We start from the raw sequence: 24,070 nt of genomic DNA on the forward strand, positions 1-24,070 counted from the left end.
AGATTTGGAAATGTCACAGTGAATAGAGATAGATTTGCAGCACACAGGCTGTTCATTTCTGTCATTATCATGTCACTTTGCTCTAAGGGGCCATGAGGTCACTCAATATTCTATACTGCATTTTTCTCTGTATCACAGGATGGTGGATGTTATGGGGACTTGTATTGCAAAGCACTGAAGACATACAACATGCTGTGCTTTGGCATATATCGGCTACGGGATGCCCACCTTAGCACACCTAGCCAGTGTACCAAAAGGTGAGTTAAACATACCAATTTATCTGTCATATTCTGATATTTCTATACATCTTTGTTTAACCTTGAATACTACATAACTTCTAAGCAATGATAAGCAATCTTCGGATGTCATATACTATTTTGTACAGAAACTTTTACTATTTTGACAAAAGCTACAAACTTTAAAGGAACACTTTAAAGGACCACTCTAGTGCCCTGAGGGTGCCCCCACCCTCAGGGTCCCCCTCCCGCCCAGCTCTGGAAAAGGGAAAGGGGGTAAAACTTACCTTTTTCCAGCGCTGGGCAGGGAGCTCTCCTCCTCTCTCAGTGAGACAGCCACTAGAGGGCTGGATTAACCCATTTATAAACATAGCAGTTTCTCTGAAACTGCTATGTTTATAAAAAAAAAATGGGTTAACCCTAGCTGGACCTGGCACCCAGACCACTTCATTAAGCTGAAGTGGTCTGGGTGCCTAGAGTGGTCCTTTAAGCGCCATCACCACTATATCATAATATAGTGGTTCTGGTGCAAATAGGTGCTTACTTTTGCAGTTCTGCAGTCTTTGCAGGGTCGATGGTCAGTGTCCTCAAAACCATAACATGTTCCCCATAAAGATGCATTGAGCTAATGTATCTCTAAAAGGAGATGTGGATTGGTACAGCAGAGCAATTGTTGTGCATGCCCTTATTAGGAAGCAATGGATTGGCTGAGATGGTCACTGATGATCTCAGCTGAGGAGCAGTGGCTGCAGCGAGACCGCCATGGTGTGGGAAGAAAGGTGAGTAAAAATACTCTATTTAACCTTTTCAGGGGGATCTGTAATCTTATTAAGCAACAGAACACATGTTTGTATTTCTAATATTAGAGTGCTCCTTTAAAGATCATATACAAACCATCGCTGTAAAACAATGGACAAACTGACTTTTAGCTCAAAAATAAAAATACTGTCAAGTAAGACAGTGTAGTTTTATTACACAAATATGTGGTTATCAAAAGCCCTAGGATGGTAGCCTATTCATTATTCGGTTCTTAAAGGGACACTCCAAACCCCTTAAGCACTTCAGTGCTCAAGTGCTTTATGTATGCAGAGTGTATCCTCATTTTTAATTTTGCAAAAAGTTCAGATTTCAAAATATACCTTGTTGCACTCTCCCTGCTGTCAATCAGTCAACCAGCCCTGTTACTTCCTAGCTGTTTAGCTCAGTGGAGCTACATTCAATAGGCAGGCAGTTGGCCAGAGCTCCAGCCCTGCAAAGCTGGACAGTCAGTTAGAAGAGGAGGGCTTGCAGAGACTTCAGACAAGAGAGCTGCACCTTTTACAAGCTGTTTGTAGATATACAGCGCCAATGAAAAAAAAAGCATGTTTTCATTCAGGGCATATCTACTAAACAGTTATTTTATCATTGTGGCATTGGAGTGTCTTGTTAAGGACACTCATGAAATGAGCCTATTCCTTATTCAGTTCTTAAGGACACACACGAGATGTCTGAACCAGAAATTTTCCATTCCAATCAACTCTTACATTTTGTCCACTCTCATATACACTTTTTGCCTATTGATAATCTGATATCTTCTGAAACATTTTGCAGCCAGGTCCTCTAGCCTCATATCTTTAATTTGCACCCATCCCCTTGACACCCTACCCCTGACCACCTTTCTAACTGTCTTAAATGGGAGACAGTTTAGGAAGACTGGACCAATATTTTTGACGACAGTTCCAAAATGAACTGTGAATGCACTCTGGGAGAAACCTGCTATAAACATTTGTCCAAATGGTATTTGTGGCCTACAAGGTTACAGCAGATACATTCATTTCATTCTCTCTTTAGTTTTTGAGGTTATGGAGCTAAAGGTTCCTACCTTCACACTTTGAGAACGCATATTCAAGGAACTTGGTGTAGCTCTTGAAGTTGACCTTGCCCCAAGCCCCTAGAAAGCTTTGCTCATAACCAATAATCTAATTGTTCTGGTAGCTCTCCTGAGCTAAGCACTGCAGTGTAAGTCCAGCTCATTGGCTGAAAGCATCAGCAGAGCACTCTCGGCCAATGAGCTAAGAAATGCAGCATTGGGTATAGCTCAGACATATATCTTCTAGGTGCAAAGAGGCAGAGACAGGAGCACGGCAAACCTCGGGTAAGAAGACAAACCATTAGCAAGTGGATTGCCTAGGGGAGCGCCAAGGTACCTCTGGCACCATAACCATTATAGCATGCTGGAGTTTTCCTTTAAATGAACAAGCTAACAGTAAAATAAAAACCTGTATTTCTACTGTTAGAATGATTTAGGATCATACAGAATTACACTAATTGTAGGGCGAGGGTAAGATTATGGTTAGTATTAGATGTAGGGGTAAGGATAGTGTAGGAGTTAAGTACATGTTAATGTGGTTTTAGGGTATATGAATAGTGTAGGCTTAAAAATTAGGGTAGGCATGCGGTTAGAGTTAATGTAAGCATTGGGTAAAGGATATGGTTTGTACAGTGTTAGTGTGAGGGTTGGTATAGGGTTAGCATTAACTATTAAAAATGTATTTAAATCATAGACATATTAGACCTTTAACAATCCAGACTGATATATGCATACATTTTGAGTTATTGTTAATTACTTGCACTGGATGTGTAAAGATTATTATAAGCAAAAATGTGAAAAAAATATTTCTTTTCAATTTCCCCCCCATTTTTAACATTTTATTCACATATAATGTTGGGTTAGGTATACATATAGGATGTTAAATGAAAGCACCTTCTGTCCTTTCAACCCTTAAATTATGGTGAAACAAACCTCTATAGCTCAAATTCAGGGTTTTGTTTTGGTTGAGAACTTGGACAGTTACCTCTGCCCTTAAGGGGTTAAAGAATGTTTACCTGCAGATTTCAATGGACGTATACTTCTAGTATTTCCTATGTACCTGTATGTACTTTTCTGGCAATTTTACAACTAAATAAATTTTCAACCTTGCCATAATGACATCATCTCTTCTGTTTATTGTATATGCTATGCATGTGTGTCTATTCTGGCAAATAAAGCAAGAAATTACAAAACTGCTCTGATTAAATAGTGACGTACTCCTTGTGGGCATAATGCGGACACTATGTCTGTCACATAGTGATAATGTTGTGAAATTTTATTTTCAGTATAATTTACATTGGTTCTTAGGAAACTACTTACAGTAAGAGCAGCGTTAATGGTTCCTTTTTTTTTCTTTTAAACCAATATAATCGGTAAATAACTGTATGTTCTCCTACCTCTCAGGTACGTTATCACTAACCCTCCCTATGAGTTTGAGATGGTGCCCACGGACCTCATCTTCTGCTTGATGCAGTTCGACCACAACGCTAGCCAGTCTCGTGCCAGCCTGTCTCACTCTTCACACTCCTCGCACTCCTCTAGCAAAAAAAGCTCGTCCGTTCACTCCATCCCAGCCTCGGCCAACCGTCAGAACCGTTCCAAGGCTCGTGATGCCCGCGACAAACAGAAGTACGTGTTGGAAGACAGACTGTGACCAGGGACTACTTGTGGGTGGGAGAGGGATGCGAAAAACAGAAGGAACTTTAGAGTGGAGCTCATTAACCCTTTTGTGAAGCAATACTTTGCAAAATCACTATGATAACGAATGGGTTACTGATTTACTTCCAATAACTACAGCCAGACCCTGTGCATTGCTAATCCCTTCAGGTTTTTGGAGGCTTTAACTAACTAGGTCACCGACTTCCCAAGTGTTTGATAAAGTTACTGATTATGAGTAAAGGCTGTCTCCTTATATGTAGCAAGGGGTTTAATGGTAACCAAAGCATTGCTGAGGGTATGGTAGTGAGCTGTTGTCAACAAGGCATAGGTGTAGAAAAGGGTAGAGCCATAATTCTCCAGTGAAAGCAATGAAGGTCTTATTAAAAGAGTGTTGAGCAATAGAATGTTCATTGTTCACAGGGTACTTAAATAGTCTGCAGATAGGACATGTTTATCTGGAAGCAAACCAGTCAAACACAGGCCCTTAATGTGTGACCTTGTCTCCCATATATACATCCATTACCCTTTATCCACCCTGACAGTGGTGTCTTTTTCATTCCCTGATTCATGTACTCCTTTTGTCCTTCCTCCTTTTACTTTGGTCATGGGTGCATGGCATTTGTTGTCTACTAACCTTTAAAAGACCAATGGCATGAAGTGAGTTGCCTTGACAAGTCCAGCAGGCCTCACATCCAGTTGGACTAGGATCTAGAGTTAGTCTGCTGGAAGTTGAGGTAAAAAAAAAAAAAAAAAAGAGGTCCAGAGTAAGCATCAGTCTTTGCAACTCCGTGAGATGATGTTCATGGTTGCTTATTCTGTGAAGGCTTTCCTTTGCCAGAAGTTTACTGTATCTCCCATAAGCAGGTAACATATGCTATATATTGAATTTATGTATACTTCTTCCATCTAAGCATGAGTGTTCTTAAAAGGAATCTGTAACCAAAGATGATGGTCATAAAACCAAGCTTGCAGCCCCTTAATGAAGATTATATATGTCTAAATAGTATATTTAGCTACACACATATAGTTCTACACACTAACTCTTGGCACCTGGGGTAGGGTGGTAATCCTGATTGTATAATCTACAATCATAGCATCTTCCTAACACGTTGGCCAAATCAGAGACAACTGTGTGGGTAAAGCTATATAGAGTCCGGCCATATTCATGGCTTAATCAAGGATGCTCACAAGTGGAAAAAAAATTACAACCCTCAACACTTACTTTGACGTTTTACCTAATGTAGTGTCGAAGATTACATCAGCATTGTGACAAATTAGCTGTTTATCACCAGCATCAAAACTCTTCGGAGAGATATTTGACCAAGGACTTGCGTAAAAGAACAGGTTATATTCCATTCTAGCACGTATCTCTCTAGACAGTTTCCTAGAGTGCAGATAGTGTCTTTTCATGTTGAATTGTGCTGAGTTGACAACTAAATAGCAACACCTAGGCTAAAATAAATAAACTGCAGATTTTTTCCCCCCATCTCAGATACTTTGAGACATAATGTAACTCAATGTTTATTAAATTAATATCTAGTTGACCTCAGGACTACAAAATGGTTCCCTATGGTATTTCTTTTAGCATATTCTATATAAAGTATAATCACAAAGGTTATATATATATAGTCTCCAAATAGGTTAAACTGTAACAGAGTAAATTCCAAACAAGTCTTCTGCTTTTGAATGTTCTACAAACACAATTTCAGGATCATGCGGAGGGAAAGCTGTGGGCAACAAGGTATGGTATTGTTAGGATGTCGTTAAGCTGAAACAAATATAATGAATCCTTCACTAAATAATTAGTATTAAGTTAGAAAAACAACTGGTAATAAGTGGACATAATGATAGTAACACACAGAGCTTCTGTTTTGGGGTTGTTTTTTTTTTTTCCTGTAAAGTCTTCCTGTTCACTAACACCAAGCATTCACTTTGAAAATGTTTTGTCCCAGAGTTTCTACCATTTTTCTACCAAACAACTGCTCTTCCTGCCCCAAGTAAAAGACAACCTGGAATTGAAATTAATCAGAGCACATTTTAATTGAAACAGACAACATTTGTAGGAGATTTGTGAAATGCTAAGTTACATATTTTGTAGTCTATTACAATAATAACCCTATGATATGGCTATATATATGCACCTATAGTTTTATTTTGGACTATGTTCATAGTTTGTAGTCTGGCATGTAGAACGTTTAAACCGTAATTCTATATAGAACATAACCTCCAATAAGAAACCATAATATTTGGTGCCACAGACAGTATAGCAAGTTATACTTATAAATGTCAATGCATTTTGGCGACCAAGGCCCAAAATATAATTTTTCTGCATCAAAACCATTTCAAATATCTGATCCAGTGCCTTACTACAGTAGGTTTGAATGCTATTTTATAGATACACTGGGATAGATTTATCTCCTCTAAACGGGAGGGAAATCACCATGGAAAGTATCAAAGCAATGATGATAGGCAGGTACATTCCTCTAGAGATTACTCCAGGTTTTTTTTTTGGTTTTTTTTTAGCACATTTCAGATCATGGAGTTTTATTAATCTTCCCAATTCTGCTTATGAGAACGATTTATTGTAGATATATATGCTTTTAGTCAGAGCAACACTATAAGGAGCCAAGAAGAGGATGTTGTACATAGTCCCGTCCTGCCAAAAACCAAACAAGCAAAGAGGTCTCATTACTAGGAGATGTAGCAGATGGCACCTTGTTTATGCTAAGGAGTATGGGAAACATATGTCTTAGTTTAAATATGCCACCAAATGGCTTTTGGTCAGTTCTTCTGAAAGCACTTTTTTACTTAACCCAAAACCCTCATGGCACTCTTGCCAAAATACCCACTAAAGCAAGTATGGCCCTGTGCCAATGATTGCATTAAAGGAACACTCCAATCTCCTAAATCATTACGGCTTGTTGTAAGTGCTTCTAGGCTAAAAGTGCCCTCTTTTTCACACTATATAAAGGTGTCTCTTTATAAAAGTGACATGGCTTCTATTGAAAGTGACATGGTTACTTCATCTGACTGCATATAAAATAGCTGGTCTGGTTCTCTTTGAATTACTTTATGTCATAGCACAAGGAGGATGTCAATTGCAGATGAAGTTGAGAGACTGCTTCACATGCACCTTGCCTCCCAATACTTCTCTACAAGGTGCCAAGATGTCATCAGTCCTGGTGATTTTCTGGCGGGCAAAGTGAAGTTGTAGAGAAGGACTGTCTCAGCATTTGGTTAACTTTTTTTTTTTACAAGGGACTGGACAAAGAGGGCACAAGAAACTCTACAACAATCAAGCATGTATTGATTTATATTAGAGTGTTCCTTTAAGTTACTCACTAACAAAAAAAAATCACTAACGCAATAAAACACAGAATAAAATGTCAAAACAACACTAAATTGTTGCCTAAAACTACTTCCAAAGAATGTTCATTGATAGTTTCTTATGAGGCTAGTGCTGCATTAGTTAAGAAATTGTATTTAAGTAAGCTTTGTCATTTATGATCGATACATTTTTGCAATCCAATAATGGTTAGTGTTTAAATATATATATACACACACACACATCGTTAAAGTATGTTAATATAATTACATATCCTAGTTTTACATACAATAGCAAGACTTTGTTTTTGCTTTAAAAGGGACACTACCAGCACTTAAGCTTTAAACTCACTTTAGAGACCATTAACAATAGAACACAAATCCTAAACATTTTTCTTTAAGTAGTTACATAGAGCATCACCAACTACTGTTTGCTCGTTGTTCAGGATTCTGCTGCAATTAAATAATGAGTAGCATCAGTGTGTGATATCATCGGAAGCCAACCTACAAGTAATCCTAGCAGAAGGCTGCCTGTTGACCCTACTAATTTGCTGTTAGCACCAACGTGAAAAAAAACAGGTTAAATATTTTTACATAATAGAATAGTGTCATGTATAAAAAAAAATTAAAACAAATATACAGTTTTTACAGCATCTCATTCTGAGAGAGAAATAAAATCAGCAAAATCCATCTAGCTTTGAAAGACAAATAATAGATATCCATGCTAGTGAGCCCACACTTGTGGATTTATGTTGGCAAAATTGTCATCATGCAGCCAAAGGGGACTCAGTATATGTTTGTCCGATTTGGATAAGTAGAGCAGCAGAACATGGAGGGTAAAGCTTCTCTTAAAGCTTGCAGTTTTCACATCCACGAGCAGAAAGCTCAGCTTTATTAAATGTTATTGTATTTGATTATTATCGTGTATGTAGGGCGAGGAAAAGAACATTAGGTGTGTAGCTTTTTACATCCCTCCTTTACCTACTAGAGATCTCTCTGACACACTATGGCAGGACTATCTCAACATGCATCCAAGAGTTATTTTATGACCCATCTGTAACTAACAATTTCTGCAATAAGACATTTGTAATGTCGAAAGCTCAATGCTATTTCACAGGAGAGAGACTAACGGAGGAATGTAGAAAAATAAATGAGTAGTTGTTCATTTCGGTGGGTGTCTCCAAGTGGTGGCAATCACAAACAAATATTATGCAAAATCTATTATTATACACACTGATCTACTTAGAATCTTAAAGTAAGAATATTTCTAATGATTGATTCCACTCAATCCGTCCAGAAACCAGCATGCATATATGCATTTGTGTGCCATAAGTATTTTCTAAGATTTGTGCCAAATTATCTGTTCTAATGCTTTTCAAACAACAATTTGTACACTGCTGTGCATCGGCAATTGCATGTGTAACTATATAATGATGTATATATGTATATTTATTATCAACAGAGTAGATGGGATTTGAACCAAGTCCCTGGTATGGATAGAGTTTAGCTAGAATAATTCAGAAAAATTCATCAAATTAAGGGCTTTTTTATGCTTCCTAAATTCAAGTTGGCTAGATTTCTGAGCCCCCGAACCCCATATGTTTCAATATGTTTAATCCATACACTCTGCTGTTACCATGTTACCTTAACTGAGAGGCCATTCCCTTTTGTAAGCAGTTTTTAGTCGACTTTATACATTTTATGTAATATCTGCTAAACAAAAAAAAAAAAGGAGGTGCAGTAGTAGTTTACCCAATTTTGGCCTGGATTAAATGTTTGTGGATAAGGTTTTTAACAGAGTTCTCTGCAGAAGTCACCATTAAAATCTACAGAATTTTTTGTAGTTTATTGAAAAATATTAAATCATTTGAAAAGCTTATCCGCAAATGACAAAAAAAAATAAAATTAAGAATTATCCTCTGACAGGTTGCATTAACAAAATGTCAGCTGTTATAACAAGTATACAAGTACATGTACATTTCAGTTATTTTTGTGTGTATGTGATATATATCAAGCTAATGCACTCTATAATCAGTAAAACACTCTGTCTTTGAAATGTGTCCAGCAAGCCATATTATTTGCTGTCCTTATTCATTATGACACACTGCTGTAAACCCAATTCTGAAATCAATTAAATAAAACGGCAATGGATTGCAATTCTATAGTCATATAATACTCTACGAATGCTGAATGAATCAATTAAACTGCATCACAAGTAGTCAGATGTATATGGCTATTCAAATCAAATGGCTGGCCTTGTTAGCTGCTAATGATCACAAGTGGAGTTGACAGTATTGGCAGGTATATAGCACATACATAAACCTAAAAACATTCAAGTGAATTATTCAGCTATGTAACTATGAATAAACTAAATAAATCTGAGAATCACATGGCAATAATTACTCAAATGTAGCTTTCTGTTTAACCTTAAGCTCCTACTGAAGTCTGTGTGTAATATATATTGCACACACACATGTACAAACACATATCTGTCTGATTCTGCCATTGTATCAGTCCACTCATGGAGTATTGAACAGTTCTCTAAACGCACTGATAACTGAAGCCATTGACTTATGCTAATGTGTACCAAGAGTACCACATATTAGCTGTGAAAATACACTTTATAGTGAGTATTGGAATCCTAAAATTCTACTTCCGTTAAACCTGGATATATTCTTAATTTCATGTTCAAGAAAACACGTCTATGTATATACATTTTTTGTCTTGTAGTTGTATTTTATACCAAAGATATGTTAACAGGACAATATGATATTCCATTAGATATGTTTGTGATTAGATACAATGTGGACAAAGATATTCTAGTAATTATCAAGGGGTGTAAGCATTGACCCTTAAAGGGACACTCCAGGCACCCAGACCACTTCTGCCCATTGGAGTGGTCTGGGTGCCAACTCCCACTACTCCTAACCCTGCAAGTGTAATTATTGCAGTTTTCTATAAAATGCAATAATTACCTTGCAGGGTTAACTCCGCCTCTACTAGACAGCCACTAGAGGTCACTTCCTCCTTCATAGCACAGGAAACCTGTGCTAGAGCGTCGCTGGACGTCCTCACGCTGTGTGAGGACCTCCAGCGTCGCTCATTTCCCCATAGGAAAGCATTGAAATTATTTTTCAATGCTTTCCTATGGTGAGCGCTAATGCGCATGCACGGCATTGCCGCGCATGCGCATTAGGTCTCCTCGGCCGGTGGGCGGGATCAGTCTCGCCCACCGGCCGACGCAATGCAGAGTAGGAGCGGCAAGGAGGAGGAGACAGCGACGAGGGACATCGTCGCTGCCTCAGGTAAGTGATTGAAGGGGTTTTCACCCCTTCAGTAACTGGGGATTGGGGGGTGGAAGGGAGAGAAACCCTCCAGTGCAGGGAAAACAGATTGTTTTCCTGGCACTGGAGATTCCCTTTAAATGATTTGGTGATTAGGAATAAGTTTCTTCTGACATCATTGTATTCATTTACAATAGCTGTATTACCTTACATAAGGCTTTTAGATAACAAATGTATATATCACATAGACCTCTAGAAGAAGCTAGTGATGTGATTTATTAATGTGATCATAGTCTATCTAGACCAAGCATGTCAAACTCAAAGTCTAGCACGGGTTAAATAAACACGGTTAATTGTTTATGTGGGCTGCAAAAAAAAAAACCTTGAATTTTCATAGAAACTTAGGTTTATTTTGAAAAGTACAGGATAAAAAAAACTCCAGCATCCCCCTTTACTAAATTGCAGTCCCCCACCTCTACTAAATCCCAGCACCCCCTCTAGCCAACAAGCAGATTCCACTTATATTGCCGCTGCCAGTATGCGACTCCGGAGTCCGGCCTCTGATATACCCCAAATTGCGCCGTCCGCACCCTGTGCCAAAGCGGATCCTGCCACTACTTCTTGAAACCCTGTGAAGGTGGAGCACGTTGACGTCATGTCGGAATGTGACGTGGCGTTGCGTGCTTCTGTGCACCTCCAGGTTCTCCACCGTCCAGCCGCGGCCATTGCAACACTGACCGACTCACATACACACACAGAGACACTCACTGACACACAGACACACACTGACAGACACACGCATACTCACTGACAGACAGACACACACTCACTTACACACAGACAGACACACTCACTGACAGACACACACACATTTCCACATTCTTGCACACACTCACATAATTTTATTTATTGCTCCCTACCTTTGGGAGCTGTTGGGATCTTCTATCTGGAGATCTCAGTCTTCCTGCTCCTCATGCGCGCAGTTTAGTGATGCCGGGTGACATCATATTCCGGCACCCGGCATCACACAGACAGCACGGTCAAGGGAGCAGTGAGTAGAAGAAAGACTGAGCTTCTCTAACGATCTCTCCGAGTCCTGGACGGGTACATTTTAGCAGAGTAGGCACCTGCGAGCAGGTGCCTACTCTGCTTTAACAATAAGCATGTCTCAAACTCGCGGCTCGCCGGGCCGCAAATATGTTCATTGTGGGCCGCATGCAGCCCGTGGGCCGCGAGTTTGACATGCTTGGTCTAGACCATGGGTTCCCAATACAGTCCTCAAGTACTCCCTACCAGTCCAGGATTTAGGTATTACCCTGTTGTGTCAAAAGTGTTTAAAAAAAAAAAAAACACCTTAGACACATCTGGGTAATCCCTAAATCCTGGACTGGTAGGGGGTACTTGAGAAATAGGTTGGGAACCCATGGTCTAGACCAGGGGTAGGCAACCTACGGCACTAGTGCCGTGCACGGCACTCGAGGTGTCTTTGCACGGCACTCAAGGCTGCTAGAGCCAAACGCACTCTGGCCTATCAGGGGTCCCAGTAAAACTTCAGATATCTGCTAATACGAAGAGGTGGTGAAGGACAATCCTCAATTTATGCATTGCAGCACATCTGAGATCACTTCCTCCCAGCACTTGTGAATGGGAATCCACACTGTAGTAGAGCAGCCCTCGACAGCTATAGCAGCTCCTGTCCTTGACCTGTACCTGGCCAGCCTGGTCCCCACTGGAACCCAGGGAACCCACCCACACTGCTAGATATACACGGAGCTGCAGAATAGCCCTCCCCTCATACAAATAATATGAACAGCCCACACACACACACACAACACACAATCCCCACAAACACAACAACACTAACAATCCACATACATGCACACAACCCCACATGCAGCCTCTCCCATGCAATACCCCAAACAGCCTCACACATGCACACACTACCCAATACACAATGTGACAAATCCATCCACACACAAGTCCACAAGCAGCCCTCATACACAGCCCACATTCATATGTATCATACACGATGCCATAAACTACTAATGAACATATACAATATAATAGCTCATATACGCACAAATACAACGATACAAAGCAATTACAGTATAAATAACACAAGCAGAATACGGCAGCATACACACCTCAATTTTAAAAAATAGGACCGGCATGCTACGGGACATCACAATTCTATATCGGCACAGTGCTGCTAAAAGGTTGCCTACCCCTGGTCTAGACCAAGCATGTCAAACTCGCAGCCGACGGGCTGCATGCGACCCACAATGAACATATTTGCGGCCCGGCGAGCCTTGGTCTTTTTAATTCACTTTGGACTTCAATTAGATAATGCTGGTGAGGAAACATTTCCAATGGCAGACAGGGCGCACTGCATGGATAAACTGAGTCCCCGGTGCTGCCGCACTGGCGTTAGTTCCCCCAGTGCACAGTTCACTAGCATAAAGTTGTAAGCCCAAATGGGTTGAACCAGATATTCAATCTTACATTTAACAAATACAAACCTCAGGGGACAGTAAACAGACCTTTTCTAAACTCTCACTCATGTACCATTACTTGGGTATGTAAGCCAACTGGGGAACAATGTCCCAAGTATTTCCTCAAGTCACTATTCTGAAATTCCAAGTCTTAGAGATAAGACTAAATGAATTGAATTTCAGTACAGGGAATTGGGAGTGCTGTTCTGAATGGAGGCAAATTGTTAATAGCTTTATTGTTTCCAAGGAAGGTATGTAGTTTTATCATGTTTTACAATTGCATGAAGATAATTTATTTACTTTGATACTCTAAAATAAGTGCACCACCTCACTAACAAGATCCATCTTTGCAATACACTTAGATTATTTGTAAAACAAAACGCCAGGAGGCAATAAAGCTAAGCAGCATAGTAGTCAAATTTCAGAGGTTCTCCCTGAAAGCAAGCCACACAGTGCCTTATTCCGCAAATACCTTGGAAACGAGAATCCTGAATTTGTTTTCACTTTTTTTTCCCTTGTGGATCCGTCTTTACCACATCTCAGATAAACTTTTGCTTAGTTTCTCTGTAAACTCAGCACAGAAGTGTTTATTGCATGATGCACGTCTACTAAAGGGGAAAAAAAGAATACAGAGATCATCCCCACACAGTCCCGAGAAGAACTATAATTGTTACCTGTGCAGAGTAATGTAAATCCAGAATGGGGAGCCGGAAGCTTTGTAATAAAGCACATTATGGCTTTGCCTCTCTAGGACATAACGTCTCCATATTTCATGGTAGCATTTAAAGGCTTTTATTAAAGAACACATTCACTCCTATAGTAGCATTATGTATTTTTGACTTACAGTGATCCGTATCAGCCCACTCAGGGGACTGCCCATGTTTATATAGATTGTAATGTCTAAGGCTGGAATGCTGTTAGTTTGACCACTCATTTGAAGTGAAGGGAATATACAACAGGACTTTCTAGTAGCAAACTAAAAGGGTTACATGTTGGAAGTTATGCTTACAGTGCTGGTTTGGTATGCACGATATTACAGAGGATTATCTGTCACATTAAACGTTGTAATTCATTAAAAATGTCACTTCCCTTTGTCTTGTCCACTGTAAATTGTTATAACTAAACAAATGTCCCTCATCCTATAAAGCTGTTACGCAACACATAACAGGTGTGTGCACCAGAGATGTAGCTGCATGGAAGCTACGAATGTATGATTTAAAGCACTTCACGTTGTAGACATGTAGTATAACTACTTTTTTATTTTGTTTGGACAATGCTGTTTGTTCGTTGACAAAAATATGTTTAGCTAAATACGCATCACTTAAGTTAAAGGGGAAGTTCCAAATAAATAAACTAAATGACATAATGCAATGTATTTGCAATAAGCAAATTAAAGTATTAACATATAATAATGTAAATATATAAATGATAACAGAAGACTGACCAAACCGCTCTAGATGACATTATAAAAATGACAAAAAGAAACTCTGGTTTTGCAATCTGCAGTGTAAACTCAGCTAATAGCTGCAGAGTTTAGAATTTGCTGCTGTGTTTTATTACATGGTGGTATTTAACATTACTGAACTGTTAATAAAGGTTCATCAATAAATGTCTCCGACTCAAACCAAAAATGCAGTTATACAAGGGATCACATTTTGTTTAGAGCTCTAATATTTAAAAAAAAAAAAAAAAAGCTGTATTTTTTATACAGATAGTATGTATATCTAAATAAACATAGATTTATGTAGAACTTCCCCTTAAGATGGTTTTGAGACATCACAATGAAATATGTAATACCCCTAACCAATGCATGTGATCTGTAAACACAGCCACATGTTTATATGAAGGCCTGTCAAGACCAGTCCATAATTTGGTGTGAATGTTGAATGTACTACTTGATTTTAAATGTTCACATTCAGCAGTGGCCAGAGAGCAGTGTGGACATTGTAATAACATCGCAATTTCAACTTGTTATTAAGTGAATGTGTATAACTAATTAAAGATTTGCTTCATTTCTATATATTGTACCTGTTTCATTGCTGGAGGAAAAGTATGCCATTGTAGACCACAACAGAATGTCAGGAATTCCAGAGTAGAATACAAAATGTTCTTCCAACATTCTGGCAGGGGAACATTGGTCACTGTAACACACAAGCAGATACTTCTTCAAACTGACTCACATATGTTCAAGTTCTACAATCTAATATGTGGGATAAAATCTTGAAATGATTACTCCCTTCAATATGAACCTAGATAGATGAAATATACTCACACAATGCTCTAGCTACAATAGAATTTACTTATCCACCTTATTTCATAGCAGTTATCTAGAAAATGGGTCAGTTTGATAGATAATAAATTGCAATAACATAACAGGAAGGTAATACGCAGAGAGTGCACAATTAAAATTGGAGGCAGGTACCTATAACTATCACCACCACATACCCAGGAGTTTTGTAGGGTTGTGAATTGTACGGAAGCTTTGGAATAACTCACCTAGCTTACTTCTCTCTCTAAATTGCAACAAGGACGAATAGAATGGGCCAAGGTATGGATCTTCCCAGTTCTGCATGCACTAGAGGCTTCTGTGGGTTTCCTCCTCCTTCTACAACTCTGTCCTTGTGAAACCTTTTGTGAAACAATGAGTGACATGCAGATAGAGGAGATTTAAGATGGCACAGGTCACAACTCCAAGCCTCTTTTACGGCTGGAAAGCTATGCATTTTTACTGCATATTACACGGCTTGACTATGCAATAAATGTGTCCCTCTCTGTATATGACAGGAATGTGTCATGGTTAGTACCGCAGCACATTGCAGGCCATTCCAGCTACAAAAAAGGTTTCCCATTGTTTGGTATTTTCCTGTTTCTCTTACTGTGTTCTGTGTAATGTTGTTTGGGTTTGATTCTAGAGTCCTTATCTGAAATGGCTGCACTGTTGCTCTCCTGCGTCTATGTGGCTCCTCACTGCCAGCTTGCTCGCTTTCTCGCATGTAGCCTGATTGTGCGTTTTGTTTGTTGTCCCCCATTCCAAAACCTTCTCTTTCCCCCTCATCATTGCCATGTTGTACATGTTCTATGTGTCTGTGTATTTACCAGATGAAATGTAGTATGCAGAGCGCTCTCCGTGGGCGATTATATGGTTCTAGATACACTATATCGTAGGTGTTCACTTTTTTTTGTAATGTTTGCCTACAGCGGCCTCCTCTCTAAATCTTTTAAAAACAATTGATGAATAAGTGGGTGCCAAAAACACTCTGCTTTAAATGTTTAATTTGGTATATATTAAACACAAAACAACAGCTGTCAATGTTGATGTTACTAGCCCTCTATATCTCTTCTTCTGTTTAAAAGCTTATAACTATCAAAAGCCATTGCAATGCTTGGGATGTATTTTATACAGAAACAACTACATACAACCAGCCACTGCTTTGTCTGATGCATTAGTTCTATAATGGCGTACAGTAGAACCTCAAGTATCAAAGGGTGATTCTGGTAAGCTAAAAGGTTTTTGCTAGAGAATGATAAAAGCTTCTGAGAGAGAGGGACTAAGGTAAAGACTATGTCCAGGCGAAAGTCAGGTAAATCTTGACTTCAATGAGAACTTGACTCACCATCTAAATGTGGGAGAAACTCAAGGCGCCCAATGTATTCTAACTGGGTAAAAGGTTGTCAGGAGTTGAATTAATTATACAGGAGTCCAGTGGATTTTGCCTAGGATTGCTAGGCTGGTACCTGTTGTTGGACAACTCAAGAGAGTTGGGCTTGTAAATACCTAAAGACTTAAATTCTTGGGTTAAGACTTATCCCAGCCTGGTGCTTAGTGACTCAATCCCTAGTATTGCATCTACCAATCCTGTTTAAAAAGAGATGGTTTAAATGGACAATGACTAACACACAGCATCTCCTATATTTCCAGAGTTAATAGAACATTGCATAAATATATGTATGCAAAGTTTCCATATTCCAGCAGTGTAGCTTTTGATATTTAAAATTGCATCTGGTTTTCAGAAGTTGGGGTAACAGATTTCCTCAATGGCTCAGACCTTAGATACATCCCCTGCTCATTAGGGTCTCAAAGATCACTGTGAATAAAAATGGTTACCATACAGAATATGCAATTTTAAAAATCGATCAGAACATCGAATTTCCGATGATAATAAACACTGAATAGTATTTGTATTATGTGTTAGGATTTCAGTGGTCTTATATTGGTGTGACAAGATTTCCCCTCTCATCAAAGTAAAAAAAATAATAAGTAAATAAAAAATAAATTAAAAAAAAGGGCAATGTTAAAATTATCATTGCTGTATTATTTTAGATATGGCTCAAGTCAATGGAGGGTTCAGGTCACTTTATGCTAGAGAGACTAAAATCTGCCAGTCTGTACGGGCACACCATATTTCATTAGTGTGGTCCCTTTTACTGCCAGTGCCCCCTCTGGTAGCAAAAGTGTTAAATCCAGTGAAGGAAGTGTGCTTTGCTTTTATGAGATGGAGATGAGGCAATAAATGTATTTCAGATTTCGATGCTTCCCTTTAAAAGCCATGTGTGGGAGGGGGTATTTTGTAATACAGAATGTTATCTCTTCAGCAGTATTAAGCTTCGACAGGAACACAAATAAATTTTAAAAAAAATAAAAACTTTTTTACCCATTTTTAAAACGGAAACAAAACCGTAGACACTAATCAGGTGCAGCAGCATAAAATAAGACAGGAGGGGGTTGGGGAAAAGTAGATAAAAACTGTATTAAAAAATAATAATCTTAAACATTATATATGAAGTGTGTTCATCTGATCAGAGTTAGGCTTTTAACACTGTATCATTGAGAGGTTGCTTTGAGGCACAATTGGCTGTTCCCGAATGAAATATGTCCCACTATGTGTCAGATGCCGACTAAATGGCTTTTTAAATGGAGCTGAAATTATTTTGATGTGTACACATCTTGGAGTTTTAATACAACCCACTGTTAAAATGAAGCATCCAGACCCGTCTCTTTAAAACCTCATTCATAATTCAGATACTGTGATGTGTTTTAAGAGATCTGGGGAGCTCTAAAAAGAAAAGGATTAAACTGAAATATTCCACTTTTATGGCTGTGACAGTTAACCTCTACAGTACTAAGCTAGATTGAAAAGGATTTCCAGAGTTAAATAAAAACAGTGAGCTGTGTTTTTATTTTTACCCATATTAATGACTATGATTAGCCTATTATGAAGAATTATTTCACAATAAATTATTTGTTCAGAATACATAATTCTTCATCGGGAATAAAAGTTCTACATTTGATGTGTCGATAACGCTGCGCTAGGTCGCTAGACTCCTTAAGAACAACAACAAAAAAGTTAATTTGATGCTTAATGCAATTGAGGCCAGTTAGACGCAGAAAAATGTTAATGCAAATAAAAACATTGTAAACAACGAGCCCAATTCGGAAGCTTAATACACTGCTGAATAGTTAACTCCCGACCTTCTAATCAAGCATAAGACTCTAAAAGTACAATTCCAGTTGATTTTATTTGTTTACTATTTATTTTCCAAGTAGATGCTTTGAGTATTATTGCCTTCACCTTATGACGGTCGTAAAAAAAGAAATGTTAGCAATAAAGGCTGCCCTTTATCACAAACAGCAATATTTCATCCATCCCCAATGGAAATATCTATGGATAGAGCTATAATCTCTATCAATCTGACTACATTGCCTAGATTTTTTTTTTCCCATTCCCCCACCTCTTTGGTTTCCATCACGGCTGCCTTCTCTTCCTCACAGTTTTTTTTTTTTTCTTTTTTATTTCTGCTCATGTTTTGGTTTATTTTGTTGATGAGCATCAAATTCTTTGGCTTTCAGCACTAACTATGCCTCTATCTCCCTCTTTCCCATTTTGTCTTACCTTGACTCCTACCCCTTCATTCTTTGTTGTATCCTAACTACCCTGCGGTTGCTAATTCCTTTATCAACTTGTTGATCCACTCATAAAACCCACAATCAATAATTATCCATAATTTCTATTATTTATGTTTTTACTTTGCTTTATTTTCTAATACATCCCGCCATCTTCAAATTGCACCCATTTCTGCTGTTATCACACATATTCTTTTAAAACAAACCACATACTCTGTGCATCTCCGACCTCACTCTTACCACCAAACATTTGTTTCTAAATCTCCCCACGCTTTGCTTTCTCCTTCTGTTCTTACTGTACCTACATACTCAATTCCTACTGGCTGTCCGTGTCTGCATGCTTCTCCCTATTACCCACGCACTGCCCCCATCCCGTCTATCCTTAAATTTTGTCTCACAGCAGAAAAGAGATGGTATACAGATGAAATGGATAACCCATATCCTAGAAACATTCAGATTAAGCCAATGAGTACACACATGGCTAATCAGATTAATCAGTACAAATCGACGAGCAGCTTGATACCGCCAATCCGAGAGGTTGAAGATGAATGTTGATTTAAAAACAAAAAAAAAGAAACTTTTTTTTATGGAAAGAAAATATAAAACAAGAAGAAAAAAAACAAACCACATACTCACAGAACCCAGAGTTGCGTAATGAGGATAACAACACAGGACAAAAACCAAACGCATATATATACTGCAAACGCAATGGAGATTGGAACGATGTCGTCACTGAATAGGCCTGCCTGTCCCAAGACATTGTTTTATATTTTCAACTGGCAAGCAAAGACTGCAAAGAGAATGTGTATAATATTTAATTTATAAATGAACAACATCTATATAGTCATGTATAGCCTCTAGTGTTTTAAATTATTTTTATTCATTAGAAAGAAGAAAAATATATATAAATATATATTTTTTGTCAAGTCTTTGCCCAAAAAACAAGGATGAAAACAGAAAAAAAAAAAACAGCCATTGTTATGGGAGAGTTATAAATGAATGAATTTGCTTTTGTGTCAAACTGTTAATAGCTATAAAAAATGACTTTTCTCCCCCAGGACTTCAAACATTCACTGCACTGCAGGCCTCACTAGTGGTGGAATGGTTGGATAGAGAACATGATTGTCTTGAATTCTGTTTAATGCTTCTGCCACAGAGTATTGTAAGAGATCTGGATAATCTTTATTGAAATTGTTTCTTTTATTTTGCATTGTTTGCCTTATGTGTTTAGCGTCAAACAAACTTTATGAATAAGGTCTCTCTAGAGCAGCTATAATGTATACACATAGGTGAATATCGCACAGAATGGCCAGCAATACAATCCATATCCCTTCTGTCCTATCAAACTTACAAAAAGAGTTTAATGATGTGAGGGTTTAACTGCAGAGACGTTTCCTTGTGTTTTTCATTATGATGCTCATGTTGACTTTAACAGCTGTCAGGTGGCCTTTCGATAACTAGTTGGGGACCTTCTGTCCAGAATTTATAATGCAAAAATCTAGAACGGATTCATGTGATGGGATGCATTGCTCAGAACAGGTTGTACACCATCCAAGCAGGGCTATTCCATCACCCAAATCCTATCAGCACAGTCTATTCACCCCAACAGTTATTCATGATATTTATAGCATTAGTCAATTTGGGACCAGTTTGTTTTATTTACTGCACATCATTGAAGTAATCCTAAAACTCTGAACAAAGAAACTTGGAAAAGACAAACTTTGGTGAATGAAATCTTTATGACTTCTAATTAACATAACCTTCTACATATATTGATCTCAAGACACTCCAACACTCCAAGGTCATGATTTGAAAGTGTGGTAAAGTAACTGGGTATTAAACATGAATCTGTGTAGTGTTGAGGTGAACGCGCAGAACGTGCGATCTGTGAATTTATATCAGGCATAAATATGTAGAAAAGGAAACATGCTGTGGGGGAGATAGTGGAGGAAGAGGAGAGGCTGTTATTGATTAGGAACACTGCTGAAGGGCTGTTTAAAACAATTTGTTCAAATGTGTTGGTCTGTAAGCCGTAGCCTTAGCTTGTTTAGTATGGTGTATAAAAGATCTCTCTATTGTTAACATTGGGATACATCTGAGGTTATCCCTACTTGAAAGTGCAGTCCTTAAAGGGACACTAAGCACCCAGACAACTTCAGCTCATTAAAGTGGTCTGGGTGCAGTGTCCCTGGCCCCTTAATCCTGGAAAGGTAATTATTGCATTTTTTTTATTCATTAACTGCAATAATTACCTTCATGGGTTAACTCCACCTCTAGTGGCTGCCTGGTAGGTGGGACAGTTGGTGGAACATCCGGGTCATTACGAGACTTTTGGTAGCCTAACACTGGACGTCCTCACGCTATACATGAGGATGTCCAGCGTTACCAGAACCCCCATTGGAAAGCATTGTATAATGCTTTCTTATGGGGCTGTTCTAAAGGGAGCATGGACATTGCCGCTCATGCGCATTAGGTATCCCTCTTTGGCTGTCGGCGGGAGAAGAGCGATGGTGGACCCCAAGCCAGCAAAGAAGGAACATCGGTCCTGGATACAGGTAAGTGAGAGAAGGGGCTTTTAACCCCTTCTGCACCACGGGGTGGGGGGGAGTTGGGAGCGGGGCATTATAGGGAGCTATAGTGCCAGGAAACAACTTTGTTTGCTGGCACTATAGTTTCCCTTTAAAGGGTCACTGAAAGCATGATCCCGTATGTGCAGTGTTTAGGTAATCCACCCATAGAAGCATCATTAGCCAGCCTTGAATGACAGTTATATGTCACTTCTATGTTTATTCTTTGCACAGACGTTCATTCATTAGCTGAGATCGCTGAGCGGACGCTCTCAGTCAATGAATGACTCTCTGCAGAAACTGGATGCAACCATTTCATCATAAAAGAAGGCTTGGCACCCAACAGGTCCCAGGTAAGAGAAGAATTGTAAGAAAATGGTTTGCCCCGTTACAACTCCCATGATACTTTGCATGCCTTTAGGCAATGGCTAACTGCTAGAAACGGCCTGCCTACTGTCTCTCAGCATTCACCACCGTTTTATATAGGACTACCAAAAAAAAAAAAAAAAACAAACAACAAGCATTCATCTTATCACATCAGCGTAATCTTTAGGACAATTATGGAAACATTATACAGTACATTTCTCAATTCTTCTGAGGGGACCCTGGAACATTTTCAGGTACCCGGATCTCCTTCTATAGATCTGAAAGATGTATATATGTCTGCCTTTAACAACCAAAACTACAATATTATTAAGTCTGAGAATGGAATTTTCACAGGTAATACATAATCTGTGCTATTCATTTTAGATAAAACAAAGTAGCACACATTAGTAAATATATATTTATCAAATATAAACTGAAAAAGGGGAACTTGGAATATATTATATGTATAAAACCAGACTTAAGGATGCACAAAGTCACAAACTGAAAACCTACAGCTCTAGCTTTGTCATTAAGATTAACAAACAAAAAAAAATGCATACAACTTTTGCTGTCCACACACCCAGTGGTTTCTCTGAATTGAAAGTGACAGTGTAGTTAGAATGTTTCTTTAATATGGTGATGAGATCTAAAGAACAGTCCTATTGGATAGGTAAAATATATGTTGTCTACATAGAGGTTTAAAGGGACACTCCGGGCACCAATACAACGTGCATTTGATAGGATTTGACCACATTATTGTGCTGTATTTTTAGTATGCTTTAGTCTTGTTATCTATAGATTTTGCAATTATTGCAGAATGCTGCACCATAAGCCTGCCTCCTTACTCACGCCTCCGCATTTCAGAAAGACTTCTTTATCAAAGGTATGCACGCAGTATCAGCACCAGCAACACTGAGTGAGCTGCTTTTAATTCACAACTTGGCTTCAGACAGTCAGAGAAACAATAAACAGGCATTGCGATCCTTACTATATGTCTCCATGGGTGTTCTCTCATTCTAATGCAGGTTGTTTTATAGTTCAGATCAATCAGTAGTGTCAGTGGCTGAGCAGTGTGCGTTCATTTTTCCTAAGGAAGTCTTTTTCTGGAGTGAGGGGGTGTGGCTGAAAAGGCAGACTTATGCAAAATATGTATTTGTTTTATGCAAAAACTATAAAGATTTGAGCATGCAAAAAAAATAAAAATACAGCATATTAATGAGGCCAACATCTATCAAAATCATTAAAGTAGTATTGGTGCCCAGGGTGTCTCTTTAAGCACTATTGCTTCCACCTTTTACATTTTAAAGACCAGGACATAAGATGACAATGGTGTCCCTACATTCCATGACCATTATTTATTCACCCTCAGGCTAATGCCTACTATACTTGTGTATAAATGTGTTTCAGGTGGGTTGAACAAACAAAATTCCTTTTACTCTATGCCTGAACAAATCGATCCATCTGGGATTTATCCTTGGATGTCTGGATTTTGCAGTACACCCTCCAAATAAGACTGAGTAAAGACCAGATTTCAGCCTGTCCAGATGTGACCAAACATTTAAAATCCAGATTCAAATAGTGGAAATACCCATTTAAACAGTGATAACTAAAACATAATTGGCAGCTGTGTGCATGCAAATTTGGGTCAGCAGTATTTCAAATGATATAGAGGCAATTATTACAAAAAGCTGTTATTGGTACTGTATTAGTACTGGGGAGAAATGGTTAACTCCAATATATCACAAAAATGATATATATTTATTTTAAATAGGGCAGTGCCTGACCACCGATCTGATCTGCATGCATGTAACTAAAGCTCTGCCTCCATCATATAGTTGTTATTTTAAGCTTAAACTCAACTTGTCCTATGCTCTCCTAGGATATTAAACCACCTTCCTTATAAGAGATATCCCTAAACTGCAAACTTAACTGGTTATATATGGAGTGGAACACACAATTACTTCTTCGATTGAACTTTGTACATGGCGGCCTAGGCCATCAAAGCTTCACTTCCGATATGTGAGGACCCTCAGCAAGATATAAGGAAAGAACTCCACCAAAGATAGAGTAGAGTGATAGAAAGGCAAATATTACTGGACCTCAGAGTGGTTGAGCTTAACGCTAAGAATTAACTAATGAGAATAAGAAAGATATTTTGATTCTTCTCCTGGTCTGAATATATTAGTAAAAACTATAGCAGAAAGCTAACTGGGTTGTATAGTGGGATAATTTAAAGTCAGGAACAGGCCAGGTCTTCTTGTACACTATTCAAGAATAAAATAATTTGTGGTCAAATAGTTGCCAGGGCTAATCACAGGAATTGGAACAAAAAATAAGAGTGTCAATAAAGTAGTTAGCCCACTTAAGTGCTCTGTAAACACAAAAGGGCAT

The 24,070-nt window shown here is 38.6% G+C and overlaps 1 protein-coding gene across 8 annotated transcripts in view; it reads left to right on the plus strand.

Annotated features, from left to right (window-relative positions):
- The window catches only part of KCNMA1 (potassium calcium-activated channel subfamily M alpha 1), a 536,805-nt gene extending 515,979 nt beyond the window's left edge, over positions 1-20,826 (plus strand). For 2 of the 8 annotated variants that reach the window (XM_063434226.1, XM_063434227.1), the window contains 4 exons: positions 139-257; positions 3,490-3,714; positions 15,373-15,392; positions 19,150-20,823. In XM_063434226.1, coding sequence (XP_063290296.1) covers positions 139-257; positions 3,490-3,714; positions 15,373-15,392; positions 19,150-19,301 — 516 coding nt within the window. In that variant the 3' untranslated portion in view covers positions 19,302-20,823. Of the gene's footprint in view, positions 1-138; positions 258-3,489; positions 5,842-15,372; positions 15,393-19,146 lie in introns of those variants that run through there. The other 6 variants (XM_063434220.1, XM_063434221.1, XM_063434223.1 and 3 more) reach the window with 6 other exon arrangements.
- Positions 20,827-24,070: the final 3,244 nt, after the last annotated feature.

The sequence above is a fragment of the Pelobates fuscus genome, chromosome 10 (genome assembly GCF_036172605.1).
Source record: "Pelobates fuscus isolate aPelFus1 chromosome 10, aPelFus1.pri, whole genome shotgun sequence".
NCBI classification, from domain to species: Eukaryota; Metazoa; Chordata; class Amphibia; order Anura; family Pelobatidae; genus Pelobates; species Pelobates fuscus.